Raw genomic sequence first — 23,348 nt, 5'->3', positions numbered from 1 at the left:
AAGCGGTGGGGAAGGCGGGGCGGGCTGAGGGGCCGAGGGGGAGGAGGGGCGTCTGTAATCCCTTCAGCAACGAAGGGGAAAACCCTAAAACTGTGTGTCTGTCCGGAACACCGACACTCGGGGGGCTGGGAGGACACCCAGACCTGGGGGGACGGGCCGCTCTCCCCCAGCCCCGCCGGCACTCACGGCCTCCTTCTCGAACATGCTGGGCCGCCTCTCTCTCCGCGACGCCCCCGTCGGGGACGGCTGAGCGGCCGGCGTCACGGGCGCCTTCCCGCCGCGGCTGCGCTTCTCCATCGCGCCCGCCTCAGCGCCTCGCCGGCACCGCGCCTCCCTGCGGCGGAGCCCAACGCCGCCGCCGCCACTTCCCGCGAGAGCTCAGTCTCGCGCCTGCGCCGCGCAGGCCGACGTGCTTCCGGAAGTGCGGCGCGCAGGGAGGGCGGGACCAACTGAGTCCTCGCGGGGCGCCGGCGGCCGGACCCGGAAGTCATGGAGGTGAGGTGGGCGCGCAGGTGGGAGGGTAGGGGAACGCCGAAAGAGTAACGCGCTGGCCGTCAGACACTGAGCTTTCGTGAACACACACTTCGCAAATGCTGTGAATGATGAGATTGCAACCTTTAAACGTTTATTTATTTGAAAATCGTTACGTAAATTATCTTTCAATTTAATCACAATGTTTTAATCATACAGCTCTCCCAGTAGTTATAGCTGTGTATAGTCTGTTCTTCAGTTAGAACTAGAGGCCGGTGCTCGGAATCGGTGCATCTGGGTGGTCCCTCAGGAGGCCTAAGCCCGCAGTCGGACATGCTTAGCTGCCCCTGTGGGAGCTCACTGACCACCAGGGGGCAGCTCCTGCGTTGAGCATCTGCCCCCTGGTGGTCAGTGCATGTCATAGCAACCAGTCCTTCTGCTGGTCAGTCGATTTGCATATTGGCCTTTTATTATATAGGACTAGAGGCCCGATGCCCGAAATTTGTGCAAGAGTAGGCCTTCCTCCCCCCAGCTGTCAGCGCTGGCTTCCCTCGCAGCCCCGGCTTCGTCTGGGAGGATGTCTGGTCTATTTAGCATATTACGCTTGTATGATTATAGATATTCTTGGGTTAAATGTATAGCACTCGTGTGCCTTTACTTCCCGTAAGGCAGTGTCTTTTATGTTCTACCTTTCAGATGTCGCTGGAGGACCCTGTTACCACATGCCTTTCTGCCCCGGTGTACCATCTGATCTGTGAACTCGGGCTTGAAGTCCGAAAACATCCTGCAATCAGTAGCATTGTGGCTGGGAACGGGGACGTGTGCTGGAAGACGATCACCGACTGTGTGGTTGGTGCCGAGTCAGGTCTGCACTTTCTCTGCACCCCAAACATCCCTGGATACTTTGCATTTTAAAGGTCTCGACCTCCAATATTCCCCTTGCCTACCATTGCTTGCAGTGGTTCTCAACCTTCCTGACGCCGCAGCCCTTTAATACAGTTCCTCATGTGGTGGTGACCCCCTGACGCCGTGGCCCTTTAATACAGCTCCTCATGTGGTGGTGACCCCCTGACACCGCGACCCTTTAATACAGCTCCTCATGTGGTGGTGACCCCCTGACACCGCGACCCTTTAATACAGCTCCTCATGTGGTGGTGACCCCCTGATACCGCGACCCTTTAATACAGCTCCTCATGTGGTGGTGACCCCCTGACACCGCGACCCTTTAATACAGCTCCTCATGTGGTGGTGACCCCCTGACGCCGTGGCCCTTTAATACAGCTCCTCATGTGGTGGTGACCCCCTGACACCGCGACCCTTTAATACAGTTCCTCATGTGGTGGTGACCCCCTGACGCCGCGACCCTTTAATACAGTTCCTCATGTGGTGGTGACCCCCTGACGTCGTGACCCTTTAATACAGTTCCTCATGTGGTGGTGACCCCCTGACGCCGTGGCCCTTTAATACAGCTCCTCATGTGGTGGTGACCCCCTGACACCGCGACCCTTTAATACAGTTCCTCATGTGGTGGTGACCCCCAACCATAAAATTATTTTCGTTGCTACTTCATCACTGTAATTTTGCTACTGTTATGAATCATAATGTAAATATCTGATATGCAGGATGTATTTTCAGGGGTTGTGACCCACAGGTTGAGAACCGCTGGAGAGGGTGTTATCATAAAGGCCTCACTCAAAAGATAAAAGGAATTGCTGTGAAAAGAGGGAATGAGGCCAAAGAAGCATAGAAGAGTTCAGGGGAAGCTGGGCCGAGAAACCTGTGTGTGAGAAGGGAGGTTGGGAGGCAGTGAGGGTGATGGTCTCAGCTCCAGGCCAGCAGTCCAGATGGAAGAGGGTAGAAAATACAAGTCATGAATTAGGTATGAAATGACCAGTAACATGTTACATAATTATTTTAGATGCCTTCCACCTGTTTTTGCACATTTTTTTGGAGCAGGGAGTTGGCTTGGAAACTTAACAATAGTTATAAAAATGACAAATAAATGTGCTCTGACCCAGCAGTTCCATTCCAGGAATTTATAGGACTGGTACACTTACAGACAGCAAAGTGTGTGTGTGCAAGGCTTCTCCTGCAGTGTCGTTTGTAATAGCCAAGAAGAAAAAAGCACTGGAAACAGCCAGATGTCAGGCAGTAGGGATCGCTTCAGAAAATCATGAACAAGTCACAGTGGAACACTGCAGTGGGAAAAAGAATGAGGAGGCCTCTGTTGATGTTGTTTTTGTTGTTTTTTTTTGGTCTTTTTTTGTAGCCCTTTTTCTCTGATGACTCAGATATTTTTCTCCCCATGATATAGGAGTGGAGGTGCTAACTTGTTTCTCATCCTTGAAGCCCAGGGTCTGGACTACCAGGGAAGTGTGAGACTGCTGGGCCCTGTGTGTGAGGCTGTCCACATGCACTTCTCATCTCTGACCAAGGGGCAGTTTGAAGTTCAGTACGCACCGTGGTTCCAGTGGACAAGTTCTCCAGAGGTTCGGCCTTTGCAAATTCCACTTAGAAACCCTGTTACTTGCTCATTTGAAAGGGGTCTCTCTGGAGGGCCCGGAGGGGAACTTGGGACTGTTATGCAGAGTCTCTGGGTCTGAGCTGAGAAGCACACCCTTTGACCAAGGGGAGTATGGAGGTGCAGCATCAGGATGGGGGTGGAGGGAGCTTGGTCTGTGGGTGCTGGTCCTGGACAGAGGCAAAGTGGGCCTCTGCAGAAGAGACAGCCCTGCTGGCGGAGCAAGGTCATCTGGAGACAGTGGCCCCGGCCTGCAGGGGCGCTGGCCTCGGTCCTGCTGAATCGGAGGGAGAGGGTCCTTCGAGGCCCAAACCTGGTTTCAGCTGCTTTGTTGGTTGGTGAAAACCAGCGGTGTCACGTGGCACAGTAAATGACCACAGCAGAGCAGTACCTCTAGCAAGTCTACCTCTGAAACCCTGGAGTTTCCTCATTCAGTGTGAAAGGGTCATTCCTTTGTTTATCTTAAGAACTAATCCAAATTGGAAATAAGATTTAGGTAGAAATATTTGACTTCTCGATGTACAGTCACACCACACTTCCTGCTTTCAATAAATATTACAAAGAAAGAACATTCAAAGAACTCCTTAGATATTACTTTTTTACTATTTAGAAGTTCTATTTGTAGGAAATGTTTACCTATACCCCCAAAAAATCATTAAAATATGATCATCAAAATCTTTAGAGGTCTGACTCTTATGAACAGTATTGTTACTTGGAGAAATATTTCTTATTGAGCATAAATTCTAAAGTGCATCTTATTCGAAACAGTTGTTTCCAGAAATATTTGATGCCTTGGAGAGTCGTGAGTCCCCTGCAATTGCTCTCAGCCTCATGAAGCTGACGGCCTGTCTGGAACGGGCCCTGGGTGATGTAAGTGTGAGAATGCTCGTCGTCGGGCCGTTAAAGTACCTGAGTGAATGTTAAACTACCCTGTAGTTGCCCTCAGGTTCCTTGATTTTAATTATCGTTCTCCTCTAAAGTGCAATTATTTGGTACAGAGCTTTAGTGTGTTTTGGATGATTATGACATTAAAACATGGGTGTCTTCAGTAATTGTCTCCCACCATTTGTCCAAGCGGTTGCCTTATGGGTGATTTTTCCCTGAATATCATTTGGCTCATTGGAATGCAGTTGCTACATGAATTTTGTTTGAATTTTAGGTGTTTTTACTGGTTGGGAAAGAATGCCCGTTTCTTTTAAGAGATCTGCTTGCCTCTGCGGAGCTTGCTCAAGTCTTCGGGCGGTCTGTGGTAAGCTTGCCCCCCACAGCCACAGAGGAGGCGCAGCGCACGGCAGTGAGCGTCCGCTGCACTTGTGCTCCTCAAAAATAGATGCTGATGGGAGTGTCGTCACCTCACAGGTGGAGGGGCCTCAGAGCTTCCCACAGCCTCAGGTTCCCCTCAGCTGCCTGTCCTGTTTACACACAGGCCCCCGCGGTACACTGTGGCGCTTCTGTGCCAAGTCGCTTCCTGTGTGAGTTTATCTGGACGTCAGGCTGTTTGATGTCCAGCACCGCCTGGGACAGGTCCCACCCTCGCCCTGCCCGGGGTCCCCTCTGCACGCTCCTCTCACCTGCACAGTGGGCCTCACAGCAGTGCCTTCTGCGTGGGCGGGTCTGAGGATGGGCGAGGCAGGTGCACGCAGTAACGGCTCAGTAACTGTTGGCTGTGTTATTACTGCTACGCCGACGACTGTGTGCTAACCAGGGGAACTGCTGTGGGAAGGAAGGGAAGGAAACGTGACTTGTTGCATCAGTGATTTATTAATGACCGCACTGCCCACCCGCTGCTGTCCTTCCCTGCCCAGATGGACGTCCTGACGGTCTTCGTGGGCTCTCCGCGCGGACTCAACCTGCGCAACGTCCTGTGGCACGGGTTCGCGTCCCCGCAGGAAATTCCTCCAAAGTAGGTGCCGCAGAAGGCCCTCCCCTGTGGAGGGCACTGGGGGTTCACCCCTCTGTCGGGACAGGGAGGCCCGTCTCCGCAGGACTGGGAGGGGAAGCTGGGTGTTCTAGCAGAGCCCCTGCAGGGGTCCTCACGGTTTCAGCTCCCGCGTGTCTGAGGTTCTCTTGTTGCTCCCAGCCCATTTGGCACCGCTTCACTTTGCTTTCTTAATTCTGAACTTTTTCTCCTGAAAGGAAAGCCTTTCATATGTACAGCTGAGGTCTCTGGCATCTCCCGCAGATACTGTTCGATGCTGGTGCTGCTGACCGCGGGGCTGGGCCAGCTGCTGGAGGCTCACCTGCAGCAGACGGAGCGCACGGTGGCCCGTCGGCCGCTCCTCACGCTCGCGGACTCAGAGGACTGGACCGTCTTCCCCGGCAAGTCCTGCGTCTCCCCTGAGTAGCATTAGGGAGGCTGTCATCGGAGCCTCAGGCATGAGCTCCAGGTGGGGCATTCTCAAGGCCACGTGGCCGAGACAGTGCCACGAAGTCGTATGTGAAACGTTGCCACCTGGACCCAACCCTTCCCGCCGCGCCCGGGCTGCTGCAGGGAGTCCGTGGGTCCGCGTTGGTGACGGTTCAGTCTGTCCTCCAGAGGGACTGGCGTGCACGTGGTGTCGGGCCATTTAAAAGGCGCCTCCGCTGCCCACGCTCGGCTGTGCCTCTGGGCTCCATGCGCTGAGCCCAGAGCCCTCGCGGTGGAACGGTCTTCACATCGTTTATCCTCCCCGTGACCCAGCCATTTACCAAATCGTGGGGAGGGGGCCCGGGACCTCGAAAGAGCTTTCCACCTGTGCTTCTCCAAGCCCACTGCCCCTCACCGGCCGTCGCAGTACAAGGTCTGTGTCTGCCAGTGAGAATGTGACTCACATGGCCCCACCTCTCAGCCTTTTGTGCACGGACCCTTGCGCTGGTCCGGTGACTGCCAATAATACGGTACATACAAACGGCAAGACACTTTTTAGAGTGGTTTTAAGCTTATAAGAGCACAGAGGGAGGTCCAGAGATTCCCCTCCACCCCGCCGCCCGCCCACAGCCTCTCCCACATCAACACCCCCAGACTGGACGTGTGTCACCAAGGACAAACCTCCTCTACGTCATAAGCACCGAAGTTTGTCGCTTACCCAGCACTCACTCGGGGTTCCTGTATCTTGTGGAAGTTTATTTTCCTGGTCAGGTGGTCAGCTGGTCCACCTTGAACTCTGCAGAAGGTCACAGCCTGCACCACTAACGAGACGCAGCGTCCGTGCCTGCTTCCGCCAAAGCCCCCGTGCCACCTGCCACGCGCAGGGCAGGGCGGTCTTCCTTACCGGGGCCCCGCGTTACCCCCGGCCGGGCTGCGGCTCACTCGCGTGAGGAGACGAGCCGCCTCGTCCCCGAGGGCGTTCACAGCTTTTCAGTGACCGTGGTTGTGCTGAAACCTCTTGCTGTCTTGCAGCTGCTACTGACGAGGTACTTTGGGCATTGGAGGAAGCAATGAAGAAATCCTCTTTCGTCCTGAGGATCATGTTGCCATATTGGGAAGTCGCGTTGACCAAGTTCAAGACACACAGGTGATGGGAAGGTGGCACAAGGGTGGTTCTTGAGTCCGGGGGCCAGTCCTTCCTCAGCCCCTGCCTCCAGGCCCTGCTGTGGGGCTCCAGCCACGAGCAGGCGGCTGTCTGGAGAGGGGGCTCGCGGGAAACACCTTCCCGACCAGGAGAACGGCCTCCTCGTCGCGTGTCAAGGATCACGGGACGGCGGGTGAAGATTATTGTTTTTTAGAATCAACTTGAAAAGTCATTGAGTTTTTACTGTGAGTGAAGCCCTGTGTCCAGGGTTGGCAAACCAGGGAACAGGAAATCGGTGTCTCGGGCGCCGAGGAGCGAGCTGGCGCTCATACCTCAGGGGTCACTGGGCTTCACTCCTCCCGCGTTTCCCGGGACGGCCACTGGGAGACCGTGAGAGCCCACTGATGTCCTGGGTCTGAGTACTTTCTAGAAAGGAAACGGGGAGGCTTTGGATGACACCTTCCACTGAGGCACTAAAAGTGGCCCATCAGGCGGTAAAGCCCCGAAGCAGTTGTAAAGGCCCGAGTCTAAGGAGACGGCTTCGGCCTCCCTTTGGACACAGTGTCCAGTCTGGACACTGCACCCTGGCTGGGGGGCCGGCCGTGCCCACCTCACAGCGGGCTGTGCTTTTCCTCCATTTTGCAGGTTCGCCGACTGCGCCATGCTGCTGTTGACGCAGCTGGAGACAGGGCTGCGGGGCCTGTTTGCCAAGGTTAACGGGTGTCCCAGGAGGCTCCTGACGGCCGAGGTACGCGTGCGAGCGGCAGGCTTCTGCAGTGATCTTAACGCCTCATTCTGTTTGCAGTTCATGACCTTGTTAGCCAAGAGCTTTCCTCAGAAGACTCAGTGTCCTTTTCTGTGGCTTTCCATTATAATGTTTTATAGGATTTATGTTTAGTTATGGTTGATTGTGGTAGTTCCATCGTATTTTAAAAGTAGTCTTTTAAATTCAGTGATGTCATAAAACTAGTTGGCACTCATTTCTCTCTGTAGCCGTAGTTACTGACATATCACTGTGGCCCACGAGGAGGTCCGTGGTCTGCAGCACGTGCTCTCTGTAAGGACCCTACTCCTCTTGGCCAGAACTCATCCCACCCCGCTGTGGGGGGCTTGGGTGGCTATGTGCCCGGTTAACTGTTGAAAGATCCATGGATAAGGAAAGGGGGACCCTGAGTTATAGGGTGAGCAGCAGCGTCTGCCATGTCTTCTTTTCCAATTTCTTTCACTAGTTCATCTTCCTCTTTTTGCCCCTTTATGTCAACATTCCTCAAAATTCTCTTCTCAACCTTGTCCTCTCCTTATATTTGCTCCTTGGGAGATCTCACACAACCCCATGCCTAAAGCTGTCACCTCTGCGGGGACAACAACTAGAAAACACTTGGAACCTCATGAAAACGGAAGCCAAACATATCACAGGCTGTCGATGCAGCCAAAGCAGCTACGAGGGCAATTCATAGCGTTAACTTCCAGGGTCTCCAGGCATTGACTCTAACTCAGGTCTTTCATCTCCTGAGTTAGGTTGACACCTGTTTGCAGAATATCTTCATATGGGTTTTCCCCAGCATCTCAAACTTACTTTATTTTTAAAAGCATATTTTTCTCCTACAAATTCCTTATTCTTATCCTCTCAGTGGCTCTGGCCCCAAACCTTAGCACTGCCCTGTGCTTTGCCTGCACTTCATTCTCCACGGCCTCTCGGTCCAGCACTGCCCATTGGTTCCTCTCGTGAGGGATTTTGTGCCCCTCCTTTCTGCGCTGAGGCCTCCCTGGTTCCTTGTCCCACCCCCTGAGCTCCTCCCCCGTCCCGTCTTCCTGCTGCTCTTCCTTCTCTGACCCATGCTCACGCTGCCACCCACTGTCTTCTAAACCAGTACATATCCCTGTGTCTTCTGTGGCCTCAAGTGCTCAACAGCCAGTGGCGTCCCCATGCCGCACACACAGGTCCCAGGCCTCTCAGCGGGCTCCTCCCAGCTGTTGTGCAAGCGTGCCGCAGTGGAAGGCGGGATCAGAGCTGAGGTTCCTGCCCGGAGCCCGTGTCTGTAGACGGTGCTGGTCACACCAAGAAGAGTGGGAACCGGGCCGTTTGTGGGGAAATGTCCCGTTGTTCTTGCCTCATGCTGTCAGCAGAAGCACTCGTGTGGGCAGTGGGTTGTGACGCTGAGGGCCTGGAGGTGTTAGGAGGTCGAGCTGAACGGCCAGCACGGGCAGAGTTCCAGCGGCCGGCGCCCTGGGTCCCACGTGGCTGTCACGTGTGTGTTTTGTCCACATTCTTCCCAAAGTGCTGCTGGGTGGAGGCGGATTTCAGATGAGGTTTTCGTGTTTCTTGGCATGTGAGACTCCTCCTGCTTTGAACAGTTCACCTGCTCGTATTTTGCTTTAATTATTTCCTTTTTTCCCTTTTCTGAAGTCGGCAGCTCTGTACACCACCTTTGATGAAGTAAGTGGACTTGAACTTACAAGGTATCTTGAAACAAACAAAACAATATGTTCTTTTAAAATCCAAAGTGAAAGATTAGCCGTCATTCACAAGCTTACAGGAAAGCGCTGATCGTCGTATAAGCTAGAAACAGCCTTAGAGCTGAATATCGTTTCAGGATGAGTTGGGGCCCAGCATTATTCACCAAGTCTCTAAAGTCGCAGAGACAAGGCCGGGAAACGCCGGGGACCAGCATCAAGTGCTGCAGCTATTAGAGGCTCACACGTCAGTCACGGCTAGCGCTTCCTTGTTTTGCACGTGAAACGCATCAGCTACTGCCATGAACATGTAGTAGTCACTGAGGCCTGTCATCTGTAGAGTTGGGGGCGGGATTCTGAAGGAGGAAGTCCGGAATAGTGAAAGTCACAGTGAAATGTTTTTATCACTGGTGGAGTGTAGAGGCCTCTGTGTGCCTCCTGGGTGGACTCCGTACAGACCCCGAAGCGTGTGACACCAAGAGCAGCTCCGAGAGGGGGCGGGAGTCACTCTGCCTTCGGATGACTTAGCTCCGGGAACGGGGGGAGGGGTAAGAAGGAGCCTGCTCAGTGCGGAGTTTATCCCGTTAGTAACCGATTCGCTGTTACTGGTGTGTATTTGGGGCTGTGGGGACTGAACGAGACAGTGAAGTCAGGTCCATCCGTACAGGATTCGGGCCTCAGGATTGGCTCCTGCGTGGGCCCCATCGTCTTCGTGAGCCAAGTGACTCGTGAAGTAACGGGTGGACGCGGAGCACACAAGCACACGTGTACACGTGAAGATAGAGACAAACAGACACACACATATATAAGTAGACAAACACACATAAAACACAGATACCCACATATATACAAGTACGCAAACACACATGCGCACAGATACACACAAGTACACACAAACACATGCGCACATAAATACATGTGAACATACATACGTGTAGCCACACATAAACACAACACACATACATGCACACACAGAGACACACCCTCACAGTTAGAAAGCTGCGTGTACTAAGATCATTAAACAGGTTAAGAGAGGTTTTCCTGGTCCGGGAGCGGTTTCCTTGGAGACGCCCTCACTTCTTCTGATTGGCTTGGGGCTTATTTAACGATTCGCAGCAAAGGCACAGGGCAGGGTGCTTCGGATCTGAAAGGCCCATGCGTGCCCGTGTACCAGCTGATTTGCTTGCTTTTGGCGTTTTAGATGTTGGCACAGCACCTGAGTGATGGCGAGATCAACCAGCTTCCTCTCGTCCTCGGGGAGCCTGCGATGGTGAGGCCTTTCTCGTCTGACGCTCTTGGTTCACGTGTGACCCCCACTTCTCTGACGTGGCACTGACTTTGGCCCGTGACGTGCGCAGAGAGAGCGCTGAGCCCTCCGCACACTCCCTCGTCTCCGCAGCTGTTCGCAGCCTATGGCTGCTGGTTGTTCAGGTTCCGTCTGGGGCCTGGGGTCAGTGGTTCCCGGCAGTGTGCTCCTCCAGCGTGTCTGTCGGCCGGGCCTCTGCTGAGGATGCTGACGAGCCTGTTGTCCGTCTCTCCCACAAGGAGTTCCTCTGGGACCTCCTGAACCACCAGGAGGGGCCTCGCGTCAGAGATCACCTGAGCCACGGGGAGGTCAGCCTCCCTGCATTTCCCCAAGGACTGGCCGACCAGCTGCTCGCCTTCTCCCTGGTGGTGTTGCTGAGATTCGCTGACGAAGACCTCGCGTCAGAGTTTAAGGTAGCGGAGAGGGAAGGAGGCAGCCCGGTCACTGCCCTGCGGCTCGGAAAGGGTAGCGTTCGTTTTTAAACGCCATTCACTTCATCGTCTCTTGCTTCCCTTACCTGGTTTACTGTGCGCCGCCATCAGAACAATAATTGTGCATTGACTACATGTATTGATGCTAATGTTTACATTTCTACTTTATTCTGTTTTTTAGGAGAATCTCTCAAATTTTCCAAATGTTTGGAATCTTTTCTTTCTTATTTCTGTCTGTGTTTGCTGCGTTGTGGACAAGCGTGGATGTGGCCTTTTAATCTATCACTGTCTTCACTTCTTCGAACGTCACTTTGTTGGCAATGATGTGACTTCCTCCCATTCTGTTCTGCAGAGAGCTCAGCTGCTACAGCTGAACGGAATGAGACGGAGGGAAGTCACGAGGAATCGGGACGTATGGGGCTTAGCATTCAATAGAACAAAACTGGCAGCCTAACCAAGCGTGTTTCCCACCAGGAAAAAGCAGCAGTTAAGGCGCTGGTCAGGCTGGCGGAAGGCTACAGCGCTCGCTTCCACCCGATCGCGCTGATTAAAAAGCAGGTGAGCTGCGTGGTGGCCGTTTCGGGGCGGGGTGTGCGCAGCTGCTGCAGCGACTGGAAGCCTCAGGCTCGGGGCTGCCTCGTTGGGGCGGACTCCGGGTGGCCAGACCTGGCGCTCCAACCACAGTGGTCACTCAGATGCGAGGCCTCGCGTGGTGGCTCAGGTGTGTGGCCTCTTTGTAAAATGTGCTGCATAACAAGGCACCACGTGCAGTGGTGTCCACAGTAGCCACTTCATTTCCTTACACTTTTCTTTTATCCTCCCCAACGGGGATCAAACCCACAGCCGAGGTAAGTGCCCTGCCAGGAGTCAAACCCGTAACCTGTTGGTGTGTGAGACTCTCCAACCAGCTGAGCAGCCCAGCCAGGACCTCCTACACGTTAGTGGGTCAGGTGTTTTGGACAGGCTGAGGGCTGGGTCCCGTCTGATATTGGACCGGGTGCTGGCTCTTGGCCACGGCCACTGGCTGAGGGCTTGTCTTCACCCAGAGCGCGTGGCCCACAGCACCAGGGCGAAGCACGCCGTCCGCCCTGCCTCCTCCCCCCCCCCCCCCCCCCCGCCCCAGCTGGGGAAGTCACCCCACGCCCGGCCGCCCCGCAGGCTCCTGGGGACTGTGCCCATTAAGCGAGTCCGACTCGGAGGGACTGGCCTGTCCTGACCACAGTGCATCGGAGTTTCCGACAGCTCCACAGCCGCTCGGACATTACTCCCACGGACCTGTGGTGTCTCCGGCCTTTCTGTATCTCCTAATGAATAACCGACACCCACCACCTGGTTTTCACACGTAACACCCGTAGCAGTTTTACATACAGGCTTCTAGAAGGTGACGGGCACTCCTGCAGCAATTTCAAAACAAGGTTTTAAAATAGGTTTATTCTAGAGCAGTGGTTCTCAACCTCGGCTGCACATTAGAATCACCTGGGAATCTTTAAAATCCTAATTTCTGGGCCTCATCCTCCGGAAATTCTGTTTCTTTGTTATGGGATGGGGCCACAACATTAGTAACAAAGAAACAATTTCCAGAGGATGAGGCCCAGAAATCAGGATTTTAAAAAGATTCCCAGGTGATTCCAATGTGCAGGCAAGGTTGAGAACCACTGGTCTAGAGCAGCCGTGGGCAAACTACGGCCCGCAGGCCGGATCCGGCCCGTTTGAAATGAATAAAACTAAAAAAAAAAAAAAGACCGTACCCTTTTATGTAATGATGTTTACTTTGAATTTATATTAGTTCACACAAACACTCCATCCATGCTTTTGTTCCGGCCCTCCGGGCCAGTTTAAGAACCCATTGTGGCCCTCGAGTCATAAAGTTTGCCCACCCCTGGTCTAGAGCCTTATTGCAGAACCTTCAGAAGCCGGGGCCTTTTCCTCCCAGGTGCTGAGCTGTGAGGAGAGTGTCCGGTCGTGGCCTCTGCTGCCTTTGCCGGAGGACGCTGCGAGGGAAGCGGCCAGGTGAGCTCCATCCGGGAGCGTGCAGGCCTCACAGCAGTCGGGGAGCAGCTGGGCCGTGGGGCAGGAAATGCCCGGGAGGGACTGTGGGGCCTGGTGACGGGTGGAGTGGGGGGTGGAGAGGAAGAAGGGTGATCGCCCAGCTCAGAGCTCAACTGCGGGTGGGTATGTGTGGAGACTGAGAACGTAGACAATCAGAAAGGGGGTCTGACTCTCAGGAGAGAAGTGGGAGCACGGATTTTGGATTGTAGAGTCAGAGACAGGTTCACATGAGTCAGCAAAGCATATTGCTTTTAGCATATTGTACCATTGACTTTTTTTTTTTATCTTCTTCCAAGGATGGAAAAACATATATATATATATATAAAGTTTATTTTAAAGAGAGATGTAGGGAGAAAGAGAGAAACATTGATGTGAGAGAGAAATATCAGTTGGTTGTTTCCCATACACACTCCAACCGGGAATCGAACCCACAATCCTCCAGTGCACAGGACAGTGCTCCAACTGTTACTGGGAAACCCTGGTTGGGCTCCGGCTGCCTGATGCTGTGCCCAATACCAAAGGCAGGGTGAATCATTTAAGGCATTTATTGAAAAGGCCTGCCAACCAAGAAGACAGGACGCTTACAGGCATTCAAATCCTGTCTTCCAGCAGGTGCAGGGGACAGGACTACAAAGGGGAAGGGGCTGGGGGACGAACATCAGCTACTGTCACCAGGAGATGAGATGATGTGGGTGAGATGGTGTGGATGAGATGGTGTGGATGAGATGGTGTGGCTGAGATGGTGTGGGTGAGGTAGTGTGGGTGAGATGGTGTGGATGAGGTGGTGTGGGTGAGGTGGTGTGGGTGAGATGGTGTGGATGAGGTGGTGTGGGTGAGGTGGTCTGGGTGAGACGGTGTGGATGAGACGGTGTGGGTGAGACGGTGTGGATGAGACGGTGTGGGTGAGACGGTGTGGGTGAGGTAGTGTGGGTGAGATGGTGTGGATGAGGTGGTGTGGGTGAGACGGTGTGGGTGAGACGGTGTGGATGAGACGGTGTGGGTGAGACGGTGTGGATGAGACGGTGTGGATGAGACGGTGTGGATGAGGTGGTGTGGATGAGGTGGTGTGGATGAGACGGTGTGGATGAGACGGTGTGGATGAGACGGTGTGGATGAGACGGTGTGGATGAGGTGGTGTGGATGAGGTGGTGTGGGTGAGACGGTGTGGGTGAGACGGTGTGGGTGAGACGGTGTGGGTGAGACGGTGTGGGTGAGGTGGTGTGGGTGAGACGGTGTGGATGAGGTGGTGTGGGTGAGACGGTGTGGGTGAGATGGTGTGGATGAGACGATGTGGGTGAGACGGTGTGGGTGAGATGGTGTGGGTGAGATGGTGTGGATGAGACGATGTGGGTGAGACGGTGTGGGTGAGATGGTGTGGGTGAGACGGTGTGGGTGAGACGGTGTGGGTGAGGTGGTGTGGGTGAGGTGGTGTGGGTGAGGTGGTGTGGGTGAGGTAGTGTGGGTGAGGTGGTGTGGATGAGGTGGTGTGGGTGAGACGGTGTGGGTGAGACGGTGTGGATGAGACGGTGTGGGTGAGACGGTGTGGATGAGACGGTGTGGATGAGACGGTGTGGATGAGGTGGTGTGGATGAGGTGGTGTGGATGAGACGGTGTGGATGAGACGGTGTGGATGAGACGGTGTGGATGAGGTGGTGTGGATGAGGTGGTGTGGGTGAGACGGTGTGGGTGAGACGGTGTGGGTGAGACGGTGTGGGTGAGGTGGTGTGGGTGAGACGGTGTGGATGAGGTGGTGTGGGTGAGACGGTGTGGGTGAGATGGTGTGGATGAGACGATGTGGGTGAGACGGTGTGGATGAGACGATGTGGGTGAGGTGGTGTGGGTGAGACGGTGTGGATGAGGTGGTGTGGGTGAGACGGTGTGGGTGAGATGGTGTGGATGAGACGATGTGGGTGAGACGGTGTGGGTGAGATGGTGTGGGTGAGACGGTGTGGGTGAGACGGTGTGGGTGAGGTGGTGTGGGTGAGGTGGTGTGGGTGAGGTGGTGTGGGTGAGGTGGTGTGGATGAGATGGTGTGGATGAGATGGTGTGGATGAGATGATGTGATGAGATGGTGTGGATGAGACGGTGTGGATGAGACGGTGTGGATGAGATGGTGTGGATGAGATGATGTGATGAGATGGTGTGGATGAGATGGTGTGGATGAGATGGTGTGGATGAGATGGTGTGGATGAGATGATGTGATGAGATGGTGTGGATGAGATGGTGTGGATGAGATGGTGTGGGTGAGGTGGTGTGGATGAGGTGGTGTGGGTGAGACGGTGTGGGTGAGACGGTGTGGGTGAGACGGTGTGGGTGAGGTGGTGTGGGTGAGGTGGTGTGGGTGAGGTGGTGTGGATGAGATGGTGTGGATGAGATGGTGTGGATGAGATGATGTGATGAGATGGTGTGGATGACATGATGTTTTGACTCCTGGTGGGTCGGCCGACCATGCTTATCGGTTCTGCTTACTGGATTCACAGCCGAATCACCTCCTCAATCATATATGAGAAACTTAGCCCCCTATTCACATAAGTAAATTTGTTCTAAGATTTAAAATATTATGATTATTTTTTATATTAATTCAGGTGCTCTTCCTATCTATGTATATAAAAGCCTAATATGCAAACTGTCCCCTCGGGAATTTGACTGGGAGACCTGGAGTTTGATCACTCGCTATGCTGTGCGTGACCACCAGGGGGCGCGGAATGAAGGAAGGCTCCAGCCGGAAGGACCCAATGGGCCCTGATCACCGGGCAGGCCTAGGGACCCTATCTGTGCTCGAATTTCATGCACCGAGCCTCTAGTCAGATTATAAGCCCCCTTATCACAACCAGCTGAGCCCCGCCCCGGCCAGGGCACTGTGGACTTTTACCACAGCCTCCGATGGCGGCCTTTTCATTTATAGCTGAGGAAGAATTTTCAGATTAAGCACTTTTCTCAGTGAACCAGGTACATAAATGTTATTTTGCACAGGAGCTAGCGGGGCACCTGTCAGGTACGATTAAATGCCTTCTTTTTCCAGATTAGGTGGCAGTTCTGAAGCCAGTGCCTGCAAGCCTTTGATTATAAAGATCATGTCTGAGCTGTGCCGCCACGTGCCTGGGCACCACTGTGCTTTCGGGGGCTTAGATAGCCTCCCTGTTGAGAGGTAAGTTTCCTCCCACACTCATCAGACGTTGACATGCAAGCCGGAGTCGGTAGCTGGGCCTCGGTGCTCTCAGCCTGGCTGGTCTGTGATGACAGCCCCAGGTGAGCCTGCATGGCGGGAACCCCTGTGTGTGTAAGAGCAGGCGTGAGCTGGCTGCCGCGGGACTCAGTGCAGCAGGCGGCACGGTGGCCTGGGAGGTCGGCGATGGCCATGCCCACAGAGCCCAGCCCTGGGGCTGTGCCCACAGAGCCGTGCTCTGACCACAGGTGGCCCCGGCCGCTCCCATACATCTGCAGCCTCCGCGTGCAGACCCTGTTCTGCCCCAGAGCCGTCCTGGAGGTGCTGACTGTGCTCCGCAGCATCAGCTCACGCTGCGCCCAGGTGTCCCAGCAGGTGGCGGCCTCCCTGGAGCACAGGGGCCGGCAGTGGGCGGAGAAGACACTGCGCTCCCGGCAAAGGCAGAATTTCCTGCGCATGGTGAGCAGGTGAGTGGCTGTGCCGTGTGCGTGGTGAGCAGGTGAGTTTATGTGCCGTGTGCGTGGTGAGCAGGTGCGTGGCTGTGCTGTGTGCGTGGCGAGCAGGTGCGTGGCTCTGCCGTGTGCGTGGTGAGCAGGTGAGTGGCTCTGCCCGGTTCGAAGGAGCCTTGGGGCAGGAGTTACCTCTGGAAGCAGTTCTGGTTCTCACTTTGAGAGAAATACTGGTTTTTAGGGAAAGTTATGGAACACATGCTGTGTGTGGTTGCAGCGCGGGGAAGACTGCCCGCCCGGGTGAGTGTGGATCGCAAGCACAGCAGCAGTGACATGGAGCCACGTTAGGACTTCTTCCCGTGTCGCGTGTCCTGGCGTGTGCTGCTCCTCAGGGAGTTACCGTTTGGGACAAATGCCGAGCACTGAGTCGAGAGGTGTCTAAAGCTTCCAGTTCCCACTGCTTCCGAAAACTGATGCCTAGTGTACGCTCTGAGCGGCCGCTTACAAGAGGATGCCTGCTCCCTCACATCCTTCCCGAAGCAGAATATCTTTAATCTCCTACCGGTTTTATGGGAAAGATGAAATCTTGCTGTAGTTGGGATTTCTTTGAGTCCCAGAGACACAGACACCTTTTCATGCTTAAGCCTTTTCGTTGCACTTCCTGCAAGTGTTTTCACTGGCTGTTGGGCTGTAAGGAAGACGCTGACGGGTGCAGGGGAGGGCGCCCAGGAGGGTCCGGGGCAGGACCAGGTCCTCCCTGTCCAGAGAGCAGGCCCTGCTGGCTCAGAACTAGACAAGAGGGCATGAGGAAGGGGGGCCTGGCGGCACGTGGCCAAGCTCCTCTTGAGGACTTCCGTGGCCCGGCCATGGCCCAGGGCCCTGTGGTTGGAGCAGCATGGCTCAGGCCCTGTGGTGGGGGCAGCGTGGCTCAGGGCTTTGTGGTGGGGACAGCGTGGCCCAGGGCCCTGTGGTGGGAGCAGCATGGCCCAGGCCCTGTGGTGGGAGCAGCGTGGCCCAGGGCCCTGTGGTGGGGGCAGCATGGCCCAGGGCTTTGTGGTGGGAGCAGCGTGGCTCAGGCCCTGTGGTGGGGGCAGCGTGGCTCAGGGCTTTGTGGTGGGAGCAGCGTGGCCCAGGCCCTGTGGTTGGAGCAGCATGGCTCAGGCCCTGTGGTGGGGGCAGCGTGGCTCAGGGCTTTGTGGTGGGAGCAGCGTGGCCCAGGCCCTGTGGTGGGAGCAGCGTGGCCCAGGCCCTGTGGTGGGAGCAGCGTGGCCCAGGCCCTGCGGTGGGAGCAGCGTGGCCCAGGGCCCTGTGGTGGGAGCAGCGTGGTCCAGGGCTGGTCAGGTGAAACCTCATTTTCTCTATGAAGTTGAACACATTGTATTTAAGACTTTAATCTGCTTTGCTGTCTTCAGTGTGAAGCTGCTGGCCCCGGTGCTGTCCCTGGTTGTGCTGCTGGTGGCGCTGGAACTGGTCAGCGTTCACGGGGTCCAAGGAGAAGAGCCTTGTGGCCGCCAGCGGTACCTCAGGTGGGTGTCCTGCCCAGGGGAGCCACGTCGGCAGCTGTGGAGGCTCCACGCCTGCGGTGGTTGCTGGGGGTTTGACGCCCGCCCTCTCCTGGCCTCACTGTTCATGGTCTTAGGGGTCTGAGCCTTGCGCTGACCGTGTGTGGGCCCCTCCAGCCAGTGCGAGCGCCCGAGTGCCCCCTGCACTCCTGTCGGGCGCCTCCGCGGGCGGGTCTGTGTGGCCCGGGCCTCGGTCACGGCACCAGACGTGATGTTTACAGCGAATGCTCTCAGCTCGGGAAGCCCCCCTTTAGGAGCCCAGACCCGGCTCTGAGAACAGGATCATACGTATGACCCACCTTACATGTGTGTGACCTGCCTTACACACGTGTGACCCGCCTTACACGCAGAGCTTCCAGGAGAGGCGCGGGATCTGTCATGTGTTCACCCCGGCTGCTCCCACAAAGTCCCGCGTGTCCCCAGCTTGAGGCTTCGCAGGGCGCAGGCAGCTCAGTGCATGTTTACAGGGCGGTGAGGTCCAGGTGAGGGCGGAGTGAGTGCAGCCGCTGGTCCTTGTTTCCAGGCTAGTCAGGGTCTCAGCCTCCGCACTGACGTCCTGAGCTGGTGGTTCCCCGGTGGGGCTGGGGCGTCCTGTGCCCGGTGGGGGCTGGGTTGTCCTGTGCCCGGTGGGGGCTGGGGCGTCCTGTGCCCGTGGGGCTGGGTTGTCCTGTGCCCGGTGGGGGTGGGTTGTCCTGTGCCCGGTGGGGCTGGGTTGTCCTGTGCCCGGTGGGGGCTGGGTTGTCCTGTGCCCGGTGGGGCTGGGTTGTCCTGTGCCCGGTGGGGGCTGGGTTGTCCTGTGCCCGGTGGGGGCTGGGTTGTCCTGTGCCCGGTGGGGGCTGGGTTGTCCTGTGCCCGGTGGGGGCTGGGGCGTCCTGTGCCCGTGGGGCTGGGTTGTCCTGTGCCCGGTGGGGGTGGGTTGTCCTGTGCCCGGTGGGGCTGGGTTGTCCTGTGCCCGGTGGGGGCTGGGTTGTCCTGTGCCCGGTGGGGCTGGGTTGTCCTGTGCCCGGTGGGGGCTGGGTTGTCCTGTGCCCGGTGGGGGCTGGGGCGTCCTGTGCCCGGTGGGGGCTGGGTTGTCCTGTGCCCGGTGGGGGCTGGGTTGTCCTGTGCCCGGTGGGGCTGGGTTGTCCTGTGCCCGGTGGGGGCTGGGTTGTCCTGTGCCCGGTGGGGGCTGGGTTGTCCTGTGCCCGGTGGGGCTGGGTTGTCCTGTGCCCGGTGGGGGCTGGGGCGTCCTGTGCCCGGTGGGGGCTGGGTTGTCCTGTGCCCGGTGGGGGCTGGGTTGTCCTGTGCCCGGTGGGGCTGGGTTGTCCTGTGCCTGGTGGGGCTGGGTTGTCCTGTGCCCGGTGGGGGCTGGGTTGTCCTGTGCCCGGTGGGGGCTGGGTTGTCCTGTGCCTGGTGGGGCTGGGTTGTCCTGTGCCCGGTGGGGCTGGGTTGTCCTGTGCCCGGTGGGGCTGGGTTGTCCTGTGCCTGGTGGGGCTGGGTTGTCCTGTGCCCGGTGGGGGTGGGTTGTCCTGTGCCCAGTGGGGCTGGGTTGTCCTGTGCCCGGGGGCCCATCCACCTCCCCAGTGACAATGTGGCAGCATTTCTCTTTCACGGAACCTGTACTGTGTCCATTGTGTGGGCACCTCTTTTCCTTGAATTCGCAGATAGAAATTAAACTTAGTACTTAGTTGTAATCCCAACAAAGAGAGAAAACATTCGCATCATTGTCTCATTCTCAGTGGATGGAATAGATAAAGGAATTAATTCCTACCCAGGTTCTTTTTTTGTTTTTGTTTTTGGTTTTTTTTTTTTAATTAAATCTTTATTGTTCAGATTACATTTGTTCCTCTTTTTTTCCCCCCCCATAACTCCCCTCCTCTCAGTTCCCGCCCCACCCTCCGCCCTCACTCCCCACCCACTGTCCTCATCCATAGGTGCACGATTTTTGTCCAGTCTCTTCCCGCATCTCCCACTCCCCTTTCCCCCCCAAGAATAGTCAGTCCATTCCCTTTCTATGTACCTGATTCATTATAATCACCAGTTCATTCTGTACATCAGATTATTTATTCACTTGATTCTTAGATTCACTTGTTGATAGATGCATGTTTGTTGTTCATAATTTGTATCTTTACCTTTTTCTTCTTCCTCTTCTTAAAGGATACCTTTCAGCATTTCGTATAATACTGGTTTAGTGGTGATGAACTCCTTTAGCTTTTCCTTATCTGTGAAGCTCTTTATCTGACCTTCAATTCTGAATGATAGCTTTGCTGGATAAAGTAATCTTGGTTGTAGGTTCTTGGTATTCAGCACTTTGAATATTTCTTGCCATTCCCTTCTGGCCTGCAAAGTTTCTGTTGAGAAATCAGCTGACAGTCGTATGGGTATTCCCTTGTAGGTAATTGAGTCTCTTTCTTTTGCTGCTTTTAAGATTCTCTCTTTGTCTTTTGCTGTTGGCATTTTAATTATGATGTGGCTTGGTGTGGTCCTCTTTGGATTCCTTTTGTTTGGGGTTCTCTGTGCTTCTTGGACCTGTAAGTCCATTTCTTTCACCAGGTGGGGGAAGTTTTCTGTCATTATTTCTTCAAATAGGTTTTCAATATCTTGCTGTCTCTCATCTTCTGGCACCCCTATAATTCTGATGTTTGTACGCTTGAAGCTGTCCCAGAGGCTCCTTACACTATCTTCATATTTTTGGATTCTTTTTTCATTTTGCTTTTCCGGTTGGGTGTTTTTTGCTTCTTCGCATTTCAAATCTTTGACTTGATTCTTGCGCTCCTCTGTTCTGCTATTGGGTATAATATTCTTTATTTCAGTCAGTGTATGCTTAATTTCTAGTTGGTTCTTTATCACAGCATCGAGGGTCTCATTAGATTTCGTGAGGCTCTCATCAAGTTTATTGGCAGCTTCTAGCACATTATTGAAAGCCCTCAAAATTGCGTTTTTTAGTTCTATATCCTCCATTTCTGTCATGTTTTTTTGTCTCCGCATTTTTTATGCTTTCTTGGTGCACCCCGTTGTGGTCTTTGTGCGCAGTCTTGTTCTATTTAAGCCTTGATTGTTGTAGTTAATACTAGAGGGATTTGACCAACAGGCCGACTGGCTGTGAGAATCACCTGTATCTGCAGTGGGAAAACTTCTGTCCTCTGGAGAGGTGCTAATCTAGCCTTTGCCTGAGGCTATCCGGCAAATGGCTCTGTGCAGGGCTTGGGCAGGGCGGGATCAACAGGGCGGGCGGAGGGAGCAGTTATGGCTGCTCTCAGTCCCATTCCCAGAGGCTCTGCTTCTCAGAACCCCAGCAACCGCTGTAAACCTCGGAGAGAAAGCTGCCCTCACGTTCCAACTGATGCCAGACAATCCCGCTTCTCCCGTTTGAGTCTGAGCCCCTAGAGACTCGCCCGGATCTGGAGCTCAGAGTCTGAGACTCCCTCCTGATTGAAAATGACAACCCCGCCCTCAGCCACCAGCCCGCTTTGAGCGCGCACCTCCGCACCTTTGTATTTTCCACACTGCGCCTCCTCTGAGCCTCGGTTTGCTGTTCTCTTTCCTTCTAGTTGAAGAGTCTCTCCTCAGCCAGCCTTCCTGTGGTTCTGGGTGATGTCCGTTCCGTCTTTTAGTTGTATTTTTGAAGTGGTTGTTTGCGGCAGCGGTCTCCGGTGTTTACCTACGCCGCCATCTTGGTCTCCCCTCCTACCCAGGTTCTTAAAGTCGGTCCTGCAGTTCACCGAGAACCTGGCGGCCTGCACCAGCCCCGCCAGGAACCAGTGGGGCGAGGCGGCCCGGCTCACGCACACGGCGCTGCTGGGCATCTGGACTTTCAGTGAGAGGAGACAGATGCTCATCCACAGAGCCGGGAGCTCCCGGTGAGGCCGCCCCGAAGACACGTCAGCAGCTCAGTCACACCAGGAGCCCCCGGATGGATGTCACAGCCTGCAAAGGGTCCAGGGGAGGCGGTTCCAGGGACACGCTCCCCGTGGTGGTGCCGTGTCCTCGGTCAGCACGCCATGGAGCATGAGGTCCCCGTGGTGGTGCCGTGTCCTCCTCGGTCAGCTTGCCATAGAGCGTGCGGTCCCTGTGGTGGTGACATGTCCTCCTCGGTCAGCTCGCCATGGAGCGTGCGGTCCCCGTGGTGGTGCCGTGTCCTCCTCGGTCAGCACGCCATGGAGCATGAGGTCCCCGTGGTGGTGACATGTCCTCCTCGGTCAGCACGCCATGGAGTGTGTGGTCCCCGTGGTGGTGCCGTGTCCTCGGTCAGCACGCCATGGAGTGTGCAGTCCCTGTGGTGGTGCCGTGTCCTCGGTCAGCACGCCATGGAGCATGAGGTCCCCGTGGTGGTGCCGTGTCCTCCTCGGTCAGCTCGCCATAGAGCGTGCGGTCCCTGTGGTGGTGACATGTCCTCCTCGGTCAGCACGCCATGGAGCGTGCGGTCCCTGTGGTGGTGACATGTCCTCCTCGGTCAGCTCGCCATGGAGCGTGCGGTCCCCGTGGTGGTGCCGTGTCCTCCTCGGTCAGCACGCCATGGAGCGTGCGGTCCCTGTGGTGGTGACATGTCCTCCTCGGTCAGCTCGCCATGGAGCGTGCGGTCCCCGTGGTGGTGCCGTGTCCTCCTCGGTCAGCACGCCATGGAGCGTGCGGTCCCTGTGGTGGTGACATGTCCTCCTCGGTCAGCTCGCCATGGAGCGTGCGGTCCCCGTGGTGGTGCCGTGTCCTCCTCGGTCAGCACGCCATGGAGCATGCGGTCCCCATGGTGGTGACATGTCCTCCTCGGTCAGCACACCATCGAGCATGAGCTCCCCGTGGTGGTGCCATGTCCTCGGTCAGCACGCCATGGAGCATGCGGTCCCTGTGGTGGTGCCGTGTCCTCGGTCAGCACGCCATGGAGCGTGCGGTCCCTGTGGTGGTGCCATGTCCTCGGTCAGCACGCCATGGAGCATGCGGTCCCCGTGGTGGAGACATGTCCTTGGGCAGCACGCCATGGAGTGTGTGGTCCCCGTGGTGGTGCCGTGTCCTCGGTCAGCTCGCCATGGAGCATGCGGTCCCTGTGGTGGTGCCATGTCCTCGGTCAGCACGCCATGGAGCATGAGGTCCCCGTGGTGGTGCCGTGTCCTCAGTCAGCACGCCATGGAGCGTGCGGTCCCTGTGGTGGTGCCGTGTCCTCCTCGGTCAGCACGCCATGGAGCGTGCTGTCCCCATGATGGTGCCGTGTCCTCCTCGGTCAGCACGCCATGGAGTGTGTGGTCCCCGTGGTGGTGCCATGTCCTTGGGCAGCACCCTGAGCACATGTGGGTGAACTGGCTCCCTCGCTGGTGAGGTGACGCTCACTTAGGGTTTCTATAAAGTGGCGGCACCCGATCTCTTCACCATGAAGACGCGACTGTGACTGGCAGCTGCTCAGGAAGCTGCGTGAGCCCTTGGCCGTTCTCCCTGAGCCTGTCCTCCACGTGGGCCGGGGTATAAAGTGGTAGCATGTTG

General features: G+C 55.8%; 2 protein-coding genes across 4 annotated transcripts in view; one reads left to right on the top strand and one right to left on the bottom strand.

The window, feature by feature from the left end:
* Positions 1 to 378, bottom strand: part of DYNLT2 (dynein light chain Tctex-type 2) — a 16,357-nt gene extending 15,979 nt beyond the window's left edge. The window contains exon 1 of the mRNA XM_070417315.1: positions 187 to 378. Within this exon, the coding sequence (XP_070273416.1) occupies positions 187 to 297 (111 nt within the window). The 5' untranslated portion in view covers positions 298 to 378. The remainder of the gene's footprint in view (positions 1 to 186) is intronic.
* ERMARD (ER membrane associated RNA degradation) lies at positions 371 to 23,348 on the top strand. 3 transcript variants are annotated; one of them, XM_070417308.1, is made up of 18 exons: positions 371 to 495; positions 1,168 to 1,336; positions 2,821 to 2,960; positions 3,761 to 3,862; positions 4,152 to 4,241; positions 4,798 to 4,895; positions 5,175 to 5,311; positions 6,372 to 6,486; positions 7,129 to 7,231; positions 8,891 to 8,920; positions 10,139 to 10,207; positions 10,483 to 10,656; positions 11,149 to 11,232; positions 12,608 to 12,684; positions 15,746 to 15,871; positions 16,168 to 16,356; positions 17,751 to 17,864; positions 21,575 to 23,348. In XM_070417308.1, the coding sequence occupies exons 1-18, from the start codon at positions 490 to 492 to the stop codon at positions 21,741 to 21,743; spliced, it is 1,992 nt and encodes a 663-aa protein (XP_070273409.1). In that variant the 5' UTR covers positions 371 to 489; the 3' UTR covers positions 21,744 to 23,348. The 3 variants fall into 3 exon arrangements, with proteins under 3 accessions (XP_070273409.1, XP_070273408.1, XP_070273410.1); XM_070417307.1 differs by having other exon boundaries at positions 16,138 to 16,356; XM_070417309.1 differs by lacking the exon at positions 371 to 495 and having other exon boundaries at positions 1,254 to 1,336; positions 2,826 to 2,960; positions 16,138 to 16,356.

The sequence above is a fragment of the Myotis yumanensis genome, unplaced genomic scaffold, assembly GCF_028538775.1.
Source record: "Myotis yumanensis isolate MYYU_CA2020_CCGP unplaced genomic scaffold, mMyoYum1.0.hap1 SCAF_6, whole genome shotgun sequence".
Taxonomy (NCBI): domain Eukaryota; kingdom Metazoa; phylum Chordata; class Mammalia; order Chiroptera; family Vespertilionidae; genus Myotis; species Myotis yumanensis.
This window is presented reverse-complemented; position numbering and strand designations above follow the sequence as displayed.